We start from the raw sequence: 20,155 nt of genomic DNA, 5'->3' as shown, positions 1-20,155 counted from the left end.
TTTGGGGCTCGCTCCGAGCGTCTGTTAATCAGGCGACTTGTGGAATTCGGCGAGCTTCACTAGGATTAATTAAGACGCCTGGCATCACCTGGTATGTGCTTTTCTAACGAATCTTACTTTCAGCATCACATCACATGCGTGATGTCACTGGTTGTGGTTGTTGTTGCTGATGTGGTCGTGGATGTTGCCCGTTTTGTGTATTGTGTGTTGCTGCTATGGACAGGCCGACTGTATAAATGAATTGCCCTTTGGGATTAATAAAGTACTCTGATTCTGATTCTGATTCTGATTCTATTTGTAGCATCAATTAAGTGTTTGTATGTATTTTAGGGGTTGCCGGATTTGGTCCCGCTGCTATTCTTGTCAACCTGAAATTACCGAGCAGTGTCCTGGTTGGACTGACGCTGTTGCCCGTGTGAGGAGTCTGCAAAGACCACCAAGCATCAAAGCATTTTAATAGGCTTACCTTTTAGTAACTGTGCGCGTGTGAGAGAGAGTGTGTGTGCGAGCAAGTGTTTGTTAGACTAGTTAGTGTGTGTGTGTGTGTGTGTGTGTGTGTGTGTGTGTGTGTGTGTGTGTGTGTGTGTGTGTGTGTGTGTGTGTGTGTGTGTGTGTGTGTGTGGTGTGGGGGATGCTCCTCTTTTGGGTTAACTTGGGTCTGGCTACTCTTGTTACCTTGTTGATATATTGTGCGTGGTCAGCAACCACATTGGTCAATCTCTGTTTTTGTCCCCTCCCATTACTTTTGAGCTGTTTATATTTGGTTTTGTATGTTTGTGTAGGCTACTTGTTTTGTTTGCCTCCTTAAACCCCATTTTGTTTGTTGGTGGCTTGCCCCCCCTGCTGGTGGGCCTCAGCCCTGTCAAGTGCGAAAATCCCTTCATCCCTGCTGCCCTTTATTGAAACCAAACTAATAAAATTATGTTTTCATAACAGTCAGTCCCTGGTGTATTAGTCAATCGAAATTTCACGTGCACCCTTAACAAAAAGTGTTGATCGGGCCGCACTAGGGACTATTTGGCAGATGGAACCCAATGTGTTTATACAGATGGTCATAAGTCACAAGGTTCTATTCTAGCCCCGTCTTATTTTCTATTTTATAAATAACATTGGGAAGGACGTGCTCACAACTAAAGTGCATCTTTATGCAGATGATACAATAATCTTCTCTGAGTCGGGCTGTTGATGAGCTCCAGACTAAATGTTTTATTGTTAAAAACTAAATGAAATCCTGAGCTCCGGTTTTCCACGTCTGTCTGCTGAGGTGTAGTGTAGTTGCTGCTCGCTGCCTTCGGGGGCAGCATTGAGCTGGAGGTAAATACCAGACTGTTCATGCAAATAAAAGAGAGTTTTCCAGAACACAGATGTTCAGTTTCAACAGTCTGATTCTGATTAGTGGTGGGGAAAAAAATCGATATTGCAATATATTGTTGCGCTATAATAAATAAATAATCGATAAACTGATGGCAAATATGGATATTCTATTACAACACACATAATGGATTTACGCGGTTTTCACTGCACTATTGTCCATGCACTTTAATGTGTCCAGCTGTCCAGAGTTTACATTTACAAGCCTAGCAGGCAGTGAGGAAATATACAAATGCACTTTCTTTGTACATTGTAGGACGTTTTGGCATTGAATAAATGCATAACAACAGACGTTTCCCTTTTTATGGGTATTTTTTCTTTTTCAGTCACATATATCGTGATATATATCGTTGATGAAATTTCTTACAATATATTGAATATCATAGATATCTTGTGTTGTGATATTATCGTTATCGTGGGCCGCATATCGCCACAGTATTGAGTCCTGAGTTACCGTATCGTCTCACAGCTAATTCTGATGTTACGAACATTTCCAGTCTACGACATCGTTGTGCCCGGGTACATGGAAAGGCATGGGGGTGTGTGTTCATGGTGGCATGGGGGGGTGTGTTCATGGTGGCATGGGGGTGTGTGTTCATGGGGGTGTGTGTTCATGGTGGCATGGGGGGGTGTGTTCATGGTGGCATGGGGGTGTGTGTTCATGGTGGGGGCGGCGGTTCCTACCATGGTCTCCAGGACGGAGGTGTTGGAGTAGACGGGCTGGTCGGTTCCCGTCAGGCTGAACGGGTCGTCCAGGTAGGTGTTGGAGGTGGGAAACCTGCGGACCTGCAGCCCGCTGAGAAACACAACCGTCACAAACACAACCATCACAAACACAACCATCACAACCATCACAAACACAACCATCACAAACACAAACATCACAAACACAACCATCACAAACACAACCATCACAAACACAACCATCACAACCATCACAAACACAACCATCACAAACACAACCATCACAAACACAACCATCACAACCACAACCATCACAAACACAACCATCACAAACACAAACATCACAAACACAACCATCACAACCATCACAAACACAACCATCACAAACACAACCATCACAACCACAACCATCACAAACACAACCGTCACAACCATCACAAACATAACCATCACAAACACAACCATCACAAACACAACCATCACAAACACAACCATCACAAACACAAACATCACAAACACAACCATCACAACCATCACAAACACAACGATCACAAACACAAACATCACAAACACAACCATCACAAACACAACCATCACAAACATCACAAACACAACCGTCACAACCATCACAAACATAACCATCACAAACACAACCATCACAAACACAAACATCACAAACACAAACATCACAAACACAAACATCACAAACACAAACATCACAAACACAACCGTCACAACCATCACAAACACAACTATCACAACCATCACAAACACAACCGTCACAACCATCACAAACATAACCATCACAAACACAACCATCACAAACACAAACATCACAAACACAAACATCACAAACATCACAAACACAACCATCACAACCATCACAAACACAACCGTCACAACCATCACAAACACAACCATCACAACCATCACAAACACAACCGTCACAACCATCACAAACACAACCATCACAAACACAACCATCACAAACACAACCATCACAAACACAACCATCACAAACACAACCATCACAAACACAAACATCACAAACACAACCATCACAAACACAACCATCACAAACACAACCATCACAAACACAAACATCACAAACACAACCGTCACAACCATCACAAACACAACCATCACAAACACAACCATCACAAACACAACCATCACAAACACAACCATCACAAACACAACCATCACAAACACAAACATCACAAACACAACCGTCACAACCATCACAAACACAACCATCACAAACACAACCATCACAAACACAACCATCACAAACACAACCATCACAAACACAACCATCACAACCATCACAACCATCACAAACACAACCATCACAACCATCACAACCATCACAAACACAACCATCACAACCACAACCATCACAAACACAACCATCACAAACACAACCATCACAACCATCACAAACACAACCATCACAAACACACCTCCACCTGGTGGTGGACCAGCGTCCAGGTTTTCTCAGTTAACCCATTAGCTCATTTTTTTACAGTTTTTGCCCGTTGCTTGAACACATTTTGCAAAGTTTCGCTCATTGTGCCCAAACTCTACACACAAGTAAGCATGACACAACACTGGGAAATATACCATTCGCATCTGTGTCAAATTGAAACTCCACTATCACTGCCTAAACTCTGCTATCAAAACCTAAAAATACTTGGTCAAAATGTAACTCTGATGACAAAATGACACACACTTGTATCATATGCATACACTTTCAGATCAGGGAGAACACACTAGTCTACTTTATATAAAACACTGCAGTCTTTGATTTTGTTTTTTTATTCTTGTTTATTCAGCAGGCACATTTTCAAGCAACCAAAAAAACCAAACCAAATAGGCCTACTCAATGCTGTACATAGTAACGTGAACTAAAAAAAAAAAAAATAGAAAAAACACTATACTGTAAACACATAATTGTGCATACTGCACGTTGGCTCATGTTGTGTGCTGTTGTGTGAACAGGCGTTGGCATCCTCCCCCAGAAGGTTTTCTAGTCATTCTAGAGAAATACAAACACAAATTGTCATCAGTTTGATTCTTTTTCTTACAGTACATCACTGTATATACTGTATCATCCACTGTACTGAACCCTGCAATACCCTGTACATGTGATGTGGTAATGTGATATACTGTAGAGTGCTGTAAATACCATCTGAGTAGAAGGTAGAGAGGGGAAGACATACCTGTTTTCCAGTCTGAATGTTCTTACTGTATTATAGATGCCACTGTGAAGCGGGTGAGGTGCGGGTGGACTCTCTGCCCAGCTTCCCTCATTGTCAGGCCATGATCTATAACATGATCCACCAGAGTTGCCCTTATATCGTCAGATATGGAGGTCCGTGCATTGCCTCTTCGACCTTGTCCTTGCCCTCCTTGTCGTCCTCTTCCTCGTCCTCTTGCTCTCCCTCCATCCATGCTTGCAAAGTTCTTGAAATGGCTAAACTGAGGCCTTTTTGTAGCTGGCTGATTGGTGTTACGTTTAGCAAGCTAGTGCCTTCAGGTGTGTATTTGAGTGGTTGCAATTAACCGATGCGTTTTGTATTTTGGAAACATGTGTTTTCCAAATGGCACCCTAAGATTTCATTTGTGAACGAAGTGTCTTATGTATGAAATAGAGTCTAGTATGCAGGACCAAGTGTGTTGCATAAAGGACTATGTGTGTTGCAGAATTGCAACTAGAGTGCAAAGCAGCGCTTTGGTTTAAGGTATGGGTACATGTGTTTGAGGTATGGTAACAAAAGTTTCAAGTTGTGTTACTTTAGTTTAAGCATGGGTCTATAGTGTTCAAGCAACGGGCAAAAACTGTAATTAACCAGGGTTCAATTCCTACCAACATGGCACCATGATGTCACAGGGGGCGTGGCTAGGTCTAGGTTATCTGCTCTGTTCCCTCAGGAGGAAACATCTCCTCCAGGAGCTCCTCCCGTCAGCTCAGAGAGCCCGTTGCCGTGGTAACTGTGATTGACATCTCACCTGAGAGCTCCTCCCGTCAGCTCAGAGAGCCCGTTGCCGTGGTAACTGTGATTGACATCTCACCTGAGAGCTCCTCCCGTGAGCTCAGAGAGCCCGTTGCCGTGGTAACTGTGATTGACATCTCACCTGAGAGCTCCTCCCGTGAGCTCAGAGAGCCCGTTGCCGTGGCGACTGTGATTGACATCTCACCTGAGAGCTCCTCCCGTCAGCTCAGAGAGCCCGTTGCCGTGGCGACTGTGATGGTTAGCTCCGTCCTGCAGCAGCTTCAGCCAGCTCTTCTTCTCCTCTGAAGACGTGACCTGCAGGAACACGGCGAGGCCGAGCAGACGTGTTTACGGGGAAGGATCTGGAACTAACTCCACCCGACGGCTAGCTCACCTCCAGCACGGCCAGCGGGTCACCGAGCATGCTCAGTGTGATCCTGCAGGAGTGGTCGGTGTCGGGCCCGGGTTTGACCTCGACGCCTCGGAGCTGGATGGTGAACTGGGGGGAGGACGGTTCCCTCTGCACCTCTTCCTCCTCATCCTCCTCTTCCTCCACCTCGTCTTCTCCAAACATGTTCAAGACTCCGCCCTCCACCTGACACCGCAGGCTCTGCCACTGGCAGTTCATCAGCACGCTCAGGAACCCTGAGAAAGCAGATAAAACCAGATAAAACCAGTTCATCAGCACGCTCAGGAACCCTGGACCAGATAGAACCAGATAAAACCAGATAAAACCAGTTCATCAGCACACTCAGGAATCCTGGACCAGATAGAACCAGATAAAACCAGATAAAACCAGTTCATCAGCACACTCAGGAACCCTGGACCAGATAGAACCAGTTCATCAGCACGCTCAGGAACCCTGTTAGAACCAGATAGAACCAGTTCATCAGCACGCTCAGGAACCCTGAGAAAACCAGATAAAACCAGATAAAACCAGTTCATCAGGACGCTCAGGAACCCTGATAAGACCAGATAAAACCAGATAAATCCAGTTTATCAGGACACTCAGTGTGTGTGTGTGTGTGTGTGTGTGTGCGTGCATGCGTGCGTGCGTGCGTGTGTGTGTGTGTGTGTTTACCTGTTGCTTTCTAAATATTGTATCTATGACATGTCTTTGTTTTTACTGTAATTTGTTGTTTTTATTATATTTTGTATTTTATTATACTACGCCTTGTGTTCCTTCTGCCAGCGGGATTAGCCAATAGAAATTAGCCCTTTGGCTACAATCGGGTGCATTTACATTTTTAAAATGTTCATTAATGCACATTGTCCCTCTATAACAAATACATGATAAATGAAAATTACATTAAATAACAGTACTATCAGTATTAGCAGTACTATCAGTACTAGCAGTACTAGCAGTGTTAGCAGTACTATCAGTACTAGCAGTACTAGCAGTATTAGCAGTACTATCAGTACTATCAGTACTAGCAGTATTAGCAGTACTAGCAGTACTAGCAGTACTAGCAGTGTTAGCAGTATTAGCAGTATTAGCAGTATTAGTACTATCAGTACTAGCAGTACTAGCAGTACTATCAGTACTAGCAGTACTAGCAGTACTATCAGTACTAGCAGTACTAGCAGTACTATCAGTACTAGCAGTACTAGCAGTATTATCAGTACTAGCAGTACTATCAGTACTAGCAGTATTAGCAGTACTAGCAGTACTAGCAGTGTTAGCAGTATTAGCAGTACTATCAGTACTAGCAGTATTAGCAGTACTATCAGTACTAGCAGTATTAGCAGTATTAGCAGTATTAGCAGTACTATCAGTACTAGCAGTATTAGCAGTACTAGCAGTACTAGCAGTATTAGCAGTGTTAGCAGTACTATCAGTATTAGCAGTATTAGCAGTATTAGCAGTACTATCAGTACTATCAGTACTATCAGTACTAGCAGTATTAGCAGTGTTAGCAGTACTATCAGTACTAGCAGTACTAGCAGTATTAGCAGTACTATCAGTACTAGCAGTATTAGCAGTATTAGCAGTATTAGCAGTACTATCAGTACTAGCAGTATTAGTAGTGTTAGCAGTATTAGCAGTACTATCAGTACTAGCAGTATTAGCAGTACTATCAGTACTATCAGTACTAGCAGTACTAGCAGTATTAGCAGTACTATCAGTACTAGCAGTACTAGCAGTATTAGCAGCGTTAGCAGTATTAGCAGTACTATCAGTACTAGCAGTATTAGCAGCATTAGCAGTATTAGCAGTACTATCAGTACTAGCAGTATTAGCAGCTAGCTGTGGAGCTAGCAGAATTAGCAGCTAGCAGTGCTAGCAGTGCTAGAGTTCCAGTTTCCGGGGTTTCACCTCTTTCCCTGCCGGAGCTGCAGTCGTCTGCAGGATTCTCCTCGTCAGACTCCGTCTGGACCGTACTGGACTGAAAACACAAAACATTTCACTCATTTATCTTTTCCGTTTTAGTCGAACAAACCTGAAGTCTTATTTGTATTTTCTGTGTGTGTGTGTGTGTGTGTGTGTGTGTGTGTGTGTGTGTGTGTGTGTGTGTGTGTGTGTGTGTGTGTGTGTGTGTGTGTGTGTGTGTGTGTGTGTGTGTGTGTGTGTGTGTGTGTGTTTTACCCTGCAGGACAGCTGGAGTTCTGATTTATTCAGAGATGAGAAGCTCTGAGTCTCGACTTCCGCTCCGAAACTCAGCTCCTCGATCACCTGCTCACAGTTTAAACACAGTTACAACACGGTTACAACACAGTTACAACACAGTTACGACACGGTTAGAACATGGTTAAATACAGTTACAATACGGTTACAACATGGTTACAACACGGTTACGACACGGTTACAACATGGTTACAACACGGTTATTACTTATTTCTGTGTATTTCTGGGTGTGTTAAATATAAAACTGAAGGAACGTGGAGGTTGTGGTGTACTGCCCGTCAGGTGGGTGTCAGGTGGGCGTGGTTTAGTTGTGAGGTGGACGTGGTTTGGTGTGATGTGGGCGTGGTTTCGGTGGGTGTGAGGTGGTTAGTGCCAGGTGGGCGTGGTTTCGGGGTGAGGTGGGCGTGGTTTCGGGGTGAGGTGGGCGTGGTTTCAGTGTCAGGTGGGCGTGGTTTCAGTGCCAGGTGGGCGTGGTTTCGGTGTGAGGTGGGCGTGGTTTCGGTGGGTGTGAGGTGGTTAGTGCCAGGTGGGCGTGGTTTCGGGGTGAGGTGGACGTGGTTTTGGTGTGAGGTGGGCGTGGTTTCGGTGTGAGGTGGGCGTGGTTTCAGTGCCAGGTGGGCGTGGTTTCGGTGTGAGGTGGGCGTGGTTTGGATGTGATGTGGGCGTGGTTAGTGCCCGGTGGGCGTGTTTTGGGTGGGCGTGTTCGTACCTGTCTCCACTCGTCGGCCTGCTGGAAGCTGCTGTATCCCAGAACCAGAACATCAGACCCGACTGGAACCAGTTTGAGCTGGTGCTGGATCTTAGCGTTAGCCTTGCACTTGTAGACGACCTGACAGCCGCGCAGGTTCAACTCCAGGTGAGGCAGCAGGTCCCGGGCGCATTTGTAGCACTGAGGAACACAAACCAGGAAGTAAACACACTGAGAAACACAAACCAGGAAGTAAACAAACTGAGAAACACAAACCAGGAAGTGAACAAACCTGCAGTTCAACTGTATCTGTCATTAATGTCCATCTCTATGTTGATGATACTCAGCTGTATCTGTCATTAATGTCTCTATGCTGATGATACTCAGCTGTATCTGTCATTAATGTCCATCTCTATGTTGATGATACTCAGCTGTATCTGTCATTAATGTCTACATGATGATACTCAGCTGTATCCGTCATTAATGTCTCTATGCTGATGATACTCAGCTGTATCTGTCATTAATGTCTCTATGTTGATGATACTCAGCTGTATCTGTCATTAATGTCTCTATGTTGATGATACTCAGCTGTATCTGTCATTAATGTCAATCTCTATGCTGATGATACTCAGCTGTATCTGTCATTAATGTCTCTATGCTGATGATACTCAGCTGTATCTGTCATTAATGTCTCTATGCTGATGATACTCAGCTGTATCTGTCATTAATGTCTCTATGCTGATGATACTCAGCTGTATCTGTCATTAATGTCTCTATGCTGATGATACTCAGCTGTATCTGTCATTAATGTCTCTATGCTGATGATACTCAGCTGTATCTGTCATTAATGTCTCTATGCTGATGATACTCAGCTGTATCTGTCATTAATGTCTCTATGTTGATGATACTCAGCTGTATCTGTCATTAATGTCTATGTTGATGATACTCAGCTGTATCTGTCATTAATGTCTCTATGCTGATGATACTCAGCTGTATCTGTCGTTAATGTCTCTATGCTGATGATACTCAGCTGTATCTGTCATTAATGTCTATGTTGATGATACTCAGCTGTATCTGTCGTTAATGTCTCTATGCTGATGATACTCAGCTGTATCTGTCATTAATGTCTCTATGTTGATGATACTCAGCTGTATCTGTCATTAATGTCTATGTTGATGATACTCAGCTGTATCTGTCATTAATGTCTCTATGTTGATGATACTCAGCTGTATCTGTCATTAATGTCTCTATGCTGATGATACTCAGCTGTATCTGTCATTAATGTCTCTATGCTGATGATACTCAGCTGTATCTGTCATTAATGTCTCTATGTTGATGATACTCAGCTGTATCTGTCATTAATGTCTCTATGCTGATGATACTCAGCTGTATCTGTCATTAATGTCCATCTCTATGTTGATGATACTCAGCTGTATCTGTCATTAATGTCTCTATGCTGATGATACTCAGCTGTATATGTCATTAATGTCTATGCTGATGATACTCAGCTGTATCTGTCATTAATGTCTCTATGTTGATGATACTCAGCTGTATCTGTCATTAATGTCTCTATGCTGATGATACTCAGCTGTATCTGTCATTAATGTCCATCTCTATGCTGATGATACTCAGCTGTATCTGTCATTAATGTCTCTATGCTGATGATACTCAGTTGAATCTGTCATTAATGTCTCTATGTTGATGATACTCAGCTGTATCTGTCATTAATGTCTCTATGCTGATGATACTCAGCTGTATCTGTCATTAATGTCTCTATGTTGATGATACTCAGCTGTATCTGTCATTAATGTCTCTATGCTGATGATACTCAGCTGTATCTGTCATTAATGTCCATCTCTATGCTGATGATACTCAGCTGTATCTGTCATTAATGTCTCTATGTTGATGATACTCAGCTGTATCTGTCATTAATGTCTCTATGTTGATGATACTCAGCTGTATCTGTCATTGATGTCTCTATGTTGATGATACTCAGCTGTATCTGTCATTAATGTCCATCTCTATGCTGATGATACTCAGCTGTATCTGTCATTAATGTCTCTATGCTGATGATACTCAGCTGTATCTGTCATTAATGTCCATCCCTATGTTGATGATACTCAGCTGTATCTGTCATTAATGTCTATACTGATGATACTCAGCTGTATCTGTCATTAATGTCTATACTGATGATACTCAGCTGTATCTGTCATTAATGTCTCTATGCTGATGATACTCAGCTGTATCTGTCATTAATGTCTCTATGCTGATGATACTCAGCTGTATCTGTCATTAATGTCTCTATGCTGATGATACTCAGCTGTATCTGTCATTAATGTCTATGCTGATGATACTCAGCTGTATCTGTCATTAATGTCTATGCTGATGATACTCAGCTGTATCTGTCATTAATGTCTCTATGCTGATGATACTCAGCTGTATCTGTCATTAATGTCTATGCTGATGATACTCAGCTGTATCTGTCATTAATATCTCTATGCTGATGATACTCAGCTGTATCTGTCATTAATGTCTCTATGCTGATGATACTCAGCTGTATCTGTCATTAATGTCTCTATGCTGATGATACTCAGCTGTATCTGTCATTAATGTCCCTCTCTATGTTGATGATACTCAGCTGTATCTGTCATTAATGTCTCTGCTGATGATACTCAGCTGTATCCGTCATTAATGTCTCTATGTTGATGATATTCAGCTGTATCTGTCATTAATGTCTCTATGCTGATGATACTCAGCTGTATCTGTCATTAATGTCTCTGCTGATGATACTCAGCTGTATCTGTCATTAATGTCTCTATGTTGATGATATTCAGCTGTATCCGTCATTAATGTCTCTATGCTGATGATACTCAGCTGTATCTGTCATTAATGTCCATCTCTATGCTGATGATACTCAGCTGTATCTGTCATTAATGTCTCTATGCTGATGATACTCAGCTGTATCCGTCATTAATGTCTCTATGCTGATGATACTCAGCTGTATCTGTCATTAATGTCTCTATGCTGATGATACTCAGCTGTATCCGTCATTAATGTCTCTATGCTGATGATACTCAGCTGTATCTGTCATTAATGTATCTATGCTGATGATACTCGGCTGTATCTGTCATTAATGTCTCTATGTTGATGATACTCAGCTGTATCTGTCATTAATGTATCTATGCTGATGATACTCAGCTGTATCTGTCATTAATGTCTCTATGTTGATGATACTCAGCTGTATCTGTCATTAATGTCTCTATGTTGATGATACTCAGCTGTATCTGTCATTGATGTCTCTATGTTGATGATACTCAGCTGTATCTGTCATTAATGTCCATCTCTATGCTGATGATACTCAGCTGTATCTGTCATTAATGTCTCTATGCTGATGATACTCAGCTGTATCTGTCATTAATGTCCATCCCTATGTTGATGATACTCAGCTGTATCTGTCATTAATGTCTATACTGATGATACTCAGCTGTATCTGTCATTAATGTCTATACTGATGATACTCAGCTGTATCTGTCATTAATGTCTCTATGCTGATGATACTCAGCTGTATCTGTCATTAATGTCTCTATGCTGATGATACTCAGCTGTATCTGTCATTAATGTCTATGCTGATGATACTCAGCTGTATCTGTCATTAATGTCTATGCTGATGATACTCAGCTGTATCTGTCATTAATGTCTCTATGCTGATGATACTCAGCTGTATCTGTCATTAATGTCTATGCTGATGATACTCAGCTGTATCTGTCATTAATATCTCTATGCTGATGATACTCAGCTGTATCTGTCATTAATGTCTCTATGCTGATGATACTCAGCTGTATCTGTCATTAATGTCTCTATGCTGATGATACTCAGCTGTATCTGTCATTAATGTCCCTCTCTATGTTGATGATACTCAGCTGTATCTGTCATTAATGTCTATGTTGATGATACTCAGCTGTATCTGTCGTTAATGTCTCTATGCTGATGATACTCAGCTGTATCTGTCATTAATGTCTCTATGTTGATGATACTCAGCTGTATCTGTCATTAATGTCTATGTTGATGATACTCAGCTGTATCTGTCATTAATGTCTCTATGTTGATGATACTCAGCTGTATCTGTCATTAATGTCTCTATGCTGATGATACTCAGCTGTATCTGTCATTAATGTCTCTATGCTGATGATACTCAGCTGTATCTGTCATTAATGTCTCTATGTTGATGATACTCAGCTGTATCTGTCATTAATGTCTCTATGCTGATGATACTCAGCTGTATCTGTCATTAATGTCCATCTCTATGTTGATGATACTCAGCTGTATCTGTCATTAATGTCTCTATGCTGATGATACTCAGCTGTATATGTCATTAATGTCTATGCTGATGATACTCAGCTGTATCTGTCATTAATGTCTCTATGTTGATGATACTCAGCTGTATCTGTCATTAATGTCTCTATGCTGATGATACTCAGCTGTATCTGTCATTAATGTCCATCTCTATGCTGATGATACTCAGCTGTATCTGTCATTAATGTCTCTATGCTGATGATACTCAGTTGAATCTGTCATTAATGTCTCTATGTTGATGATACTCAGCTGTATCTGTCATTAATGTCTCTATGCTGATGATACTCAGCTGTATCTGTCATTAATGTCTCTATGTTGATGATACTCAGCTGTATCTGTCATTAATGTCTCTATGCTGATGATACTCAGCTGTATCTGTCATTAATGTCCATCTCTATGCTGATGATACTCAGCTGTATCTGTCATTAATGTCTCTATGTTGATGATACTCAGCTGTATCTGTCATTAATGTCTCTATGTTGATGATACTCAGCTGTATCTGTCATTGATGTCTCTATGTTGATGATACTCAGCTGTATCTGTCATTAATGTCCATCTCTATGCTGATGATACTCAGCTGTATCTGTCATTAATGTCTCTATGCTGATGATACTCAGCTGTATCTGTCATTAATGTCCATCCCTATGTTGATGATACTCAGCTGTATCTGTCATTAATGTCTATACTGATGATACTCAGCTGTATCTGTCATTAATGTCTATACTGATGATACTCAGCTGTATCTGTCATTAATGTCTCTATGCTGATGATACTCAGCTGTATCTGTCATTAATGTCTCTATGCTGATGATACTCAGCTGTATCTGTCATTAATGTCTATGCTGATGATACTCAGCTGTATCTGTCATTAATGTCTATGCTGATGATACTCAGCTGTATCTGTCATTAATGTCTCTATGCTGATGATACTCAGCTGTATCTGTCATTAATGTCTATGCTGATGATACTCAGCTGTATCTGTCATTAATATCTCTATGCTGATGATACTCAGCTGTATCTGTCATTAATGTCTCTATGCTGATGATACTCAGCTGTATCTGTCATTAATGTCTCTATGCTGATGATACTCAGCTGTATCTGTCATTAATGTCCCTCTCTATGTTGATGATACTCAGCTGTATCTGTCATTAATGTCTCTGCTGATGATACTCAGCTGTATCCGTCATTAATGTCTCTATGTTGATGATATTCAGCTGTATCTGTCATTAATGTCTCTATGCTGATGATACTCAGCTGTATCTGTCATTAATGTCTCTGCTGATGATACTCAGCTGTATCTGTCATTAATGTCTCTATGTTGATGATATTCAGCTGTATCCGTCATTAATGTCTCTATGCTGATGATACTCAGCTGTATCTGTCATTAATGTCCATCTCTATGCTGATGATACTCAGCTGTATCTGTCATTAATGTCTCTATGCTGATGATACTCAGCTGTATCCGTCATTAATGTCTCTATGCTGATGATACTCAGCTGTATCTGTCATTAATGTCTCTATGCTGATGATACTCAGCTGTATCCGTCATTAATGTCTCTATGCTGATGATACTCAGCTGTATCTGTCATTAATGTATCTATGCTGATGATACTCGGCTGTATCTGTCATTAATGTCTCTATGTTGATGATACTCAGCTGTATCTGTCATTAATGTATCTATGCTGATGATACTCAGCTGTATCTGTCATTAATGTCTCTATGTTGATGATACTCAGCTGTATCTGTCATTAATGTCTCTATGTTGATGATACTCAGCTGTATCTGTCATTGATGTCTCTATGTTGATGATACTCAGCTGTATCTGTCATTAATGTCCATCTCTATGCTGATGATACTCAGCTGTATCTGTCATTAATGTCTCTATGCTGATGATACTCAGCTGTATCTGTCATTAATGTCCATCCCTATGTTGATGATACTCAGCTGTATCTGTCATTAATGTCTATACTGATGATACTCAGCTGTATCTGTCATTAATGTCTATACTGATGATACTCAGCTGTATCTGTCATTAATGTCTCTATGCTGATGATACTCAGCTGTATCTGTCATTAATGTCTCTATGCTGATGATACTCAGCTGTATCTGTCATTAATGTCTATGCTGATGATACTCAGCTGTATCTGTCATTAATGTCTATGCTGATGATACTCAGCTGTATCTGTCATTAATGTCTCTATGCTGATGATACTCAGCTGTATCTGTCATTAATGTCTATGCTGATGATACTCAGCTGTATCTGTCATTAATATCTCTATGCTGATGATACTCAGCTGTATCTGTCATTAATGTCTCTATGCTGATGATACTCAGCTGTATCTGTCATTAATGTCTCTATGCTGATGATACTCAGCTGTATCTGTCATTAATGTCCCTCTCTATGTTGATGATACTCAGCTGTATCTGTCATTAATGTCTCTGCTGATGATACTCAGCTGTATCCGTCATTAATGTCTCTATGTTGATGATATTCAGCTGTATCTGTCATTAATGTCTCTATGCTGATGATACTCAGCTGTATCTGTCATTAATGTCTCTGCTGATGATACTCAGCTGTATCTGTCATTAATGTCTCTATGTTGATGATATTCAGCTGTATCCGTCATTAATGTCTCTATGCTGATGATACTCAGCTGTATCTGTCATTAATGTCCATCTCTATGCTGATGATACTCAGCTGTATCTGTCATTAATGTCTCTATGCTGATGATACTCAGCTGTATCCGTCATTAATGTCTCTATGCTGATGATACTCAGCTGTATCTGTCATTAATGTCTCTATGCTGATGATACTCAGCTGTATCCGTCATTAATGTCTCTATGCTGATGATACTCAGCTGTATCTGTCATTAATGTCTCTATGCTGATGATACTCAGCTGTATCTGTCATTAATGTCTATGCTGATGATACTCAGCTGTATCTGTCATTAATGTCTCTATGTTGATGATACTCAGCTGTATCTGTCATTAATGTCTCTATGCTGATGATACTCAGCTGTATCTGTCATTAATGTCTCTATGCTGATGATACTCAGCTGTATCTGTCATTAATGTCTCTATGTTGATGATACTCAGCTGTATCTGTCATTAATGTCTCTATGCTGATGATACTCAGCTGTATCTGTCATTAATGTCTCTATGCTGATGATACTCAGCTGTATGTGTCATTAATGTCTCTATGTTGATGATACTCAGCTGTATCTGTCATTAATGTCTCTATGTTGATGATATTCAGCTGTATCCGTCATTAATGTCTCTATGCTGATGATACTCAGCTGTATCTGTGTCCTCCTGACACAGCAGCAGAACCTCTGGTCCTCCTGACACCGCAGCAGAACCTCTGGTCCTCCTGACACCGCAGAAGAACCGTGGTCTGTCTATCCCTGGCACCCGCTTACGTCAAACTTACCGAAGCATTTCCAACGCAGCAGGCCCAGTATTTGGGCCTCTGCCGGTAAGTTTTGATACTACTTTTACTTCTCCCGTGTACACCGCAACTGTCTTCTCTCCGCTGCGGGCTCCTCTTGGAGCCCTCGCGAGTAAGTTTTGCTCTGAACCACCGGCTAAAGCAACTAGCTAGCTGCTCGCTACTCTGCCATTACTCGTTACTGGTCACCGCTGTTTTCCGTCCTCAGCCACCACCATCTCCACCTCAACAAGCTTACCTGCTGGATGTAGCATGCTGTGGCTAATCCTGTGGATATTCCTGGGGTTCTCGTCGCTCCTCTACACCCGGACCCTCGGCTCCTCGACGCTAGCTCTCGTTAGCTTCCAGCTACCGCTCTCGACCGGGACCATGCCGCCGCTCCACTCCGCCGCGGCCCACCACCCGCGCCCGACACCTGGTCCACTCTGGCAAAACCATCCTCCACACAGCCGCTCAGGACGCATGTTTTCCTACAACTTCACGTCGCCAAACTCCATTCCTTCATTCTGGTCCTCCTGCCGTCCTGCAACTTCGTTACGTCATCACAACAAACAGAATCTGTCCAATCTCCGTCCACTTCCTCAGTCCTCTCAGCCAATCACCAAGCAACACCACCTGAAACTGGCTCTGTTCAACACCCGCTCACTCAACAACAAAAGCCTGCTGCTGAATGAATTTATAACGGACAATAATCTGGATTTCCTCTGTCTAACAGAAACCTGGCACAAACCCCTGGACTATTTCTCACTAAATCAGGCCACTCCCCCCAACTTCACCTACATGGAACAAGCTCGTGCTGAGGGGCGGGGGGGCGGTGTTGCAGCAATATACAGAAAGGACATTAAAGCAACCTCCATCCCCATTCCTGTCATTCCTTCATTCGAACACACTGCCTTCAAACTACCTGGCCCCACTCCTCTTGTCACCGCCGTCATTTATCGCCCCCCCAAACCAAACCCCTCCTTTCTCTCGGATCTCTCGGATTTTCTGACCCAGCTCTGCTCCATCTCTCCCTCTGTTCTCCTCCTGGGTGATTTCAACTTCCACATCAACGATCCTAACTGTAAACCTGCTGCTGAATTCCTGGACCTGCTACACTGCCTCAACTTCACTCAACACGTCGACTTCCCCACTCACGCCCGCGGCCACACCCTCGATCTCGTCTGCTCCACTGGCCTCACAATAAATCAGCTCTCCAGCCTCAACCTCCACGTGTCTGATCACCTGGCAATCATCATGGACATCAACATCCCCATCCCCACTCCCAAAGAAGCACGCAAAATATCCTTCCGCAACATCAGATCCATCTCCCCCTCTGCCCTCTCAGCCTCTCTCGCCACTCAGATGTCCGCCTCCCCTCCCCCGTCACCCGACAACCCCTCGGACCTCGTGGATTACTACAATCATACACTCTCCTCCTGTCTTGATCAACTGGCTCCCATCAAAACCAAAACAGTCTCTTTCGCACGCTCAGCACCCTGGTACACCCCTGAACTCCGCAAACTGAAATCCCGTAAACGTCAACTCGAGCGACTCTGCAAGAAATCTGGATTAACTGTTCACCAACTCGCCTACACTGATCATCTCCACCAATACAAGGATGCCCTCAACTCAGCTCGCTCCACCTACTTCTCCAACATCATCCATTCCGACTCCTCCAACCCAAAGGCTCTCTTCTCCACAATCAACAAACTTCTCAAACCCAGTGACAACATCTCCAACTCCTTCACAGTCTCTAAGTGCAACGACTTCCTCTCATTTTTTCAATCCAAAATCCAGACCATCTACAGTAACCTGACCACCTCCTCCACCCCCTCCACCTCCCCACCTGTTTACCCCCCCTCCACCACTCAGCCCCTGTCTCACTTCTCTCCCATGTCTTCAGCGTCTCTTTCCACTGTCATGATGGGCATGAAAACCTCTTCCTGTGCTCTGGACCCCATCCCATCCACATTTATAAAAAACTGTCTCCCAGCCATTTCCCCACTCATCATCAACATCGTCAACTCCTCCTTCAGCTCTGGATCAGTCCCGGACACCCTCAAACTGGCAGCTGTCACCCCCATCCTCAAAAAACCTGGACTCAACCCTGACACCATGAACAACTTCCGGCCCATTTCCAACCTCCCTTTCCTGTCAAAAATTCTGGAACGCGCCGTCGCCACTCAGCTCAAGACCCACCTCACCTCCAATGATCTGTTTGAAACATTTCAATCTGGTTTCCGCTCACGTCACAGCACAGAAACAGCCCTCATCAAAGTCACCAATGACCTCCTTCTCTCCTCCGACTCCGGCAACCTCAGCATTCTCCTTCTCCTGGACCTCACAGCAGCCTTCGACACCATCAGCCACACCATCCTCCTCTCCCGCCTGGAATCATCTCTCTACATCACCGGATCCGCCCTCTCCTGGTTAAAATCCTATCTCACCAACAGACATCAATTCATCAGCATCAACAACTGCTCCTCCTCCACTGCCCCTCTGTCACAAGGCGTCCCCCAGGGTTCGGTGCTTGGTCCTCTACTCTTCATCCTCTACATGCTCCCCCTTGGCAACATCATCCGCCGCCACCGCCTCCACTTCCACTGCTACGCCGACGACGTCCAACTGTACATCTCCACCAAATCCCTCACCTCTGCAACCCACTCTACCCTGACCAACTGCCTCGCCGAAATCAAGTCATGGATGCACTCGAACTTCCTCCAACTCAACTACAACAAATCGGACATGCTCATCATCGGCCCAAAATCCCTCACCAAAACCGCTCACAACTTCACCCTCACCATGGACAACTCCATTCTGTCTCCCTCCACTCACATCCGCAACCTCGGAGTTATCCTGGACAGTAACCTCTCCTTCCAACACCATGTCAACCACATCACAAGGACTGCTTTCTTCCACCTGAAAAATATTGCCCGTCTCCGTCCATCACTCTCCTTCTCTACCGCTGAAACCTTGATCCACGCCTTCATCACCTCAAGACTCGACTACTGCAATAGCATCCTCTACGGTTCAACTTCCAAGGTCCTCAATAAACTCCAATATATTCAAAACTCTGCCGCCCGCCTGCTCACCCACACCCGCTCCAGAGACCACATCACCCCAGTCCTCCAGAAGCTCCACTGGCTCCCCATCCCTCAACGGATCCACTTCAAAATCCTTCTCCTCACCCACAAAGCCCTCCACAACCAGGCCCCCTGCTACCTCACCGATCTGCTCCACCGCTACACTCCCTCCCGCAGCCTCCGCTCCTCTGACGCCAACCTCCTGTCCCTTCCTGTCAGAACCAAGCACCGGACCTGGGGCGACAGGGCCTTCTCCATCGCTGCACCCACCCTCTGGAACTCCCTCCCCAAAAACATCCGTGACTGTACAGACCTCCCAGCATTCAAATCCCATCTCAAAACTCACCTTTACAGAACTGCTTTTAATGTGTGATTAACGTCCTGTCTCATGTTGTGTCCTTTTGTACTGTCCTGTGTAATTGTAATCTGTATTATGTGTTTTGTTTTAATGTAAAGCGTCTTTGAGTGCCCAGAAAAGCGCTATATAAATAAAATGTATTATTATTATTATTATTATTATTAATGTCCATCTCTATGCTGATGATACTCAGCTGTATCTGTCATTAATGTCTCTATGCTGATGATACTCAGCTGTATCTGTCATTAATGTCTCTATGCTGATGATACTCAGCTGTATCTGTCATTAATGTCTCTGCTGATGATACTCAGCTGTATCTGTCATTAATGTCTCTATGCTGATGATACTCAGCTGTATCTGTCATTAATGTCTCTATGCTGATGATACTCAGCTGTATCTGTCATTAATGTCTCTATGTTGATGATACTCACTACGTTACGCTACATTAATATCGACATTTCTACTTTTTTCTCAAAATTTGGACTTTATTCACAAAATTTCGACTTTATTCACGATATTTCGACTTTATTCAGTAAATTTGGCCTTTATTCTCTAAATTTGTCCGTT

General features: G+C 43.1%; 1 protein-coding gene across 1 annotated transcript in view; it reads right to left on the bottom strand.

Moving 5' to 3' along the window:
* Positions 1 to 20,155, bottom strand: part of si:dkey-220o5.5 (actin filament-associated protein 1-like 2) — an 82,614-nt gene that overhangs the window by 9,872 nt on the left and 52,587 nt on the right. The window contains exons 8-13 of the mRNA XM_061729738.1: positions 8,387 to 8,566; positions 7,639 to 7,725; positions 7,369 to 7,438; positions 5,446 to 5,696; positions 5,257 to 5,366; positions 2,056 to 2,167 (exon numbers count right to left, since the gene is read on the bottom strand). Of these exons, the coding sequence (XP_061585722.1) occupies positions 2,056 to 2,167; positions 5,257 to 5,366; positions 5,446 to 5,696; positions 7,369 to 7,438; positions 7,639 to 7,725; positions 8,387 to 8,566 (810 nt within the window). The remainder of the gene's footprint in view (positions 1 to 2,055; positions 2,168 to 5,256; positions 5,367 to 5,445; positions 5,697 to 7,368; positions 7,439 to 7,638; positions 7,726 to 8,386; positions 8,567 to 20,155) is intronic.

This window comes from Cololabis saira, chromosome 9 (genome assembly GCF_033807715.1).
Source record: "Cololabis saira isolate AMF1-May2022 chromosome 9, fColSai1.1, whole genome shotgun sequence".
Classification (NCBI taxonomy): domain Eukaryota; kingdom Metazoa; phylum Chordata; class Actinopteri; order Beloniformes; family Belonidae; genus Cololabis; species Cololabis saira.
This window is presented reverse-complemented; position numbering and strand designations above follow the sequence as displayed.